Raw genomic sequence first — 3980 nt, 5'->3', positions numbered from 1 at the left:
GAACAGCATTTGATCATGAGATTATGTGATGGTTATCAGTACATATACAATAAAGATCTCAGATTATTGGAAATAAAAACATATTTTAAAAACACCCTCATAAGCTGACATTAAATTTCTAAAGGAGAGATATTATATCTGACTTTATCCCTAGATTATTCACATTTAAATTTTTAGTTACTATGAGGAAGAAAATAAATGCCTCTTACATCATCTATGATATCCAAGTTAGTACAACATCTGAAAAAAGAAGAGCCTGTAAGCATCCCATCAGAGCTGACCTGAGAAGCTAACTTCTACTAGGTCAAGATGGTGTTTCAGATTCTCCAGAAGATAATCACCTGGGCAAAAGTAATTAGCAAAATAAACAGTTATCCTTTTTTCAGTTTCTTTCTTTTTGCTCTTTCTTTTGGCAGTTAAAAAGTAGCCTTTTATATGCATCCTTACCAATCTTTACACGGATAATAAATTACTATGTTTCAGTCAATATTAATATGGCTTATTTTATGATCCCATACAAAAGACTATTGAATAAAATCTGGAAGGTAAGAATTAAAGAGGTTTAATTCCCAATACCTAACCAATCATTCAGTGAATACTCAGGTAAATGCATGTAGCAGATGATTGAAATAGATGACTATAATTTAGACACATATTTCCAGAGACTTTTAAATGTTCTCCTAATGCCAAAGAAACTTTACCTGGACTTCCATGCAATATAACTCACTTATTAGGGAAGACTATTTGAGAAGCCTTCATTGAAGTCATTCTTTGCTATACCATAGTTTTTTCATGGCATTTTTCACCTCTGCATTCCTCAGGGTATAGATTAGAGGATTGAGCAAGGGTGTGCCAATTGTGTAAAACACAGCTACCATCTTGTCTACTGGAAAGGTAGTTGGTGGGCGTGTGTATATAAATATGCAGGGACCAAAAAATATGACAACCACAATGAAGTGAGAGGCACAAGTGGACAGGGCTTTGTACCTTCCTTTGGCACTGTGGTTTCTCAGAGAGTATAAAATGACAGCATAGGAAGTCAGCAGGATTATAAAACATACCATGCATATGGCCCCACTATTAGAAACAACTAGCAAATTGATAACATAGGTGTCCATGCAGGCAAGTTTCAATAAGGGCTGCAAGTCACAGAAATAGTGATCGATTACATTGGGGCCACAGAAGGGTAATCTCAAAGCCAGGAAAATCTGTGCCAAAGAATGAATGCAAGATCCCACCCAGGCCATCATTATTAAAATTCCACAGACACGCTGGCTCATGATGGTTGTGTATCTCAGAGGCTTACAGATGGCCAAATAACGATCAAAGGCCATGAGGATGAGCACAAAGATCTCCATGCACCCAAAGAAATGGAAAGCAAAAAGTTGAGTCATGCACTCATTGTACGAAATTTTCTTCTTTTGTGAAATGGAATCCACGATCAACCTGGGGGCTGTGGTTGTGGAAAAGCAAGCATCAGCAAAGGAGAGGTAGAAGAGGAAAAAGTACATGGGAGTCCCCAGTGTCTGGCTGGTTTTAATGGTCACTACGATGAGAAAATTCCCAGTCAGAGTCATCAGGTAAAGAATCAAGAAGATGCCAAATATGGCCTTCTGCTTTCCAGGATCCTGTGTCAACCCAAACAAAATGAATTCAGTCACACTCTTATTATTCATGGTCTTGTTGGTGGCTGTAGGTATAATTCAGGTGGCAAATGGGCAATCTGCAGGGAGAAAAAAAGAAAGGACAGCTTGGAAAGATCAGTGAACTGACCTCATATTTCCTTGGTTCTGTCCCCCAACCTATCACTTCCAACTGCCTTTGTTTTGAGAAATTAAAAAAAATAAAATTTGAAAACTGTACTTAGTCTAGTTCTTATGGAATTGAATTGTTAAATCAGACTTTCACTGGAATCAATTGTTTCTTTTTTTACAGTTTATTGGAAAAAAGCAAAAATTTTTCCCCTAGATTAAGTACTATAGAAATTTTCATGTATAGGAAATGATAGCTCATATATTCAGACATATTATCATTTTATATTTTTCCATTTTCTAATTCATTTCTTCTTGATATAGCCTGTTTCAGTGTTACAAAAGTGATATTTTTCTTTAGTCTTTCACAATCATCTTTGCCTCAAAAATCAAAACTATCCAGAACTGTTGTAAGGAATAGAAAAAGATTCCCTTTTTTTTTTTTGACAATTTACATGTGCTTTAAGATAAATTCAGATAAATTTTGAAATATGGATACTGAATCTAAGTAACTTGGATGCCATCTTGGCATCTTGCTATTAATTATAGATGGGCACTTTCCAAACTCTAGAGGTTATAGAGGGACACTCTTTGGAATGTAAAAATTGTCATGGGCTCCAGGAAACTCCTGGTTTCTCTAGATAATTGGGGTCCTGGTTGTCCCTTATTGTTCCCCTGAATCACCACTTTGTTAGAGTTAAGTATCCCCCCCAGTCACTTAGCCTATGAATTATCGCTGTGTTAGTTACTTATCCCCCCTAGTTATTTTGCCTATGTATAATCATTTTATTAAGAATAAGTATATTCACTTTGCCTTTGTATAACCATTTTCTTAGGAATAATTATCCTCATTTAGCTTGTTTTGTTTTATGTATGACACTTTTGTTAAGATTAAGATTTGGTCTCCACCTCAAGCTCAAGTCCTTGTCTTTAAAAACTGTCTGCTAGCTCTGTTCCGGGCTGTTGGTTTTTGATACAGGAGTCCACTATGCAGTTGCTGGCTTTTTAATAAACACTTCAAAAATCGACATTTTGAGTTGTGACATCTCGGAAACCCGGTAATTGAAAGTACCATACAACAATTTGTAATTATGTGGAGTGGCATGGTTACAACTAATAGAATAATAGCATTTACAAAGAGATGAGAACATTTTTTAAAGGATAACGTGATCAGAGAAAAATTCTAACTTATTTAAGAGACAAATGGTCATTGAGAGCATACAGTTTCCAGTAAACTAATCAGAAATAGAAACAAACTCACAGTTATACTTGTATTAACTTCATGGCAGACTGAAACATCACAACATTTCCCATTGGTGGTCTTGATATTTATGTGAGAAGCATATAAAGAAAATCATCTTCCTTTTAGGGTCTATATGAAAGTTATAAGTTTATTGTTGATAGAAGACATGGCTATGTATTACATATAATTGCTTTGCTTATTTTCACCTTTATTAGTGCTGACTATTGCAGAGCAAACTTCCATTTCAAAACACTTTCAAATTGTTTGTTTCCATAATATGGTGGCAAAATGTATTACAGTATAAAATTCCTTAGTCTATTGTTTAAAGTTCTGTTAGTAGTTTGGGACATACTTTCTTTTGTGATAGTCAGAAAGTAGAAATGAAGAAAAAAAAGCCGGAACTGGTAGTATGGCTCAAGTGGTAGAGTGCTAGCCTTGAGCTGAAGAGCTGAGGGACAGTGCCCAGGCCCAGAGTTCAGGCCCCATGACCGGACCCCCCCCCAAAAAAAAAGAAAATCAGAAAGTAGAAATGACTGTTTTAAATACATTTAGTAAGCGAACATGTACTGAATGGAAATTTCATATCATATTGACTATAATCAAGATATTGTGTTTAATAATATAATCAGTAATAGAACTACTCATAAGGGGTTTAGGATGAAAGGATGAGATAAAGGGATATGAAAATCAGAAATTAGACACATGAAATCAAGTTTCAAAGGAAATGATATTATAGTTGTTTTTACTTTTTCCAGCTCATCAAATTGATTTAAATAGAATATCTCTAGATATTCAAAGATACCGTAGACAAACTTGGAAAAGTTGGGACCTAGACCAGAAGGTCATGGAAAACAGGGTATATACCTGTCATGATCAAAGTATAAATTCAAGAAGGATAACACATAATATCAATTTCAATGAACATTTATGCATTACTAAGAGCAAGTAAGGCCAAGTTATGAGTTATTGGCAGAACAAAACTTGGT

General features: G+C 35.1%; 1 protein-coding gene across 1 annotated transcript; it reads right to left on the bottom strand.

Moving 5' to 3' along the window:
* Positions 1-764: 764 nt before the first annotated feature.
* On the bottom strand, positions 765-1676 carry LOC138834197 (olfactory receptor 4C11-like). The gene has a single exon (XM_070032948.1). The coding sequence runs from the start codon at positions 1674-1676 to the stop codon at positions 765-767; it is 912 nt and encodes a 303-aa protein (XP_069889049.1).
* Positions 1677-3980: the final 2304 nt, after the last annotated feature.

Source organism: Dipodomys merriami, unplaced genomic scaffold (assembly GCF_024711535.1).
Source record: "Dipodomys merriami isolate MVZ:Mamm:240054 unplaced genomic scaffold, mDipMer1.0.p SCAF_21, whole genome shotgun sequence".
NCBI lineage: Eukaryota > Metazoa > Chordata > Mammalia > Rodentia > Heteromyidae > Dipodomys > Dipodomys merriami.
The sequence above is the reverse complement of the archived record's forward strand: the minus strand, read 5'-3'. Positions and strand labels throughout refer to the sequence as shown.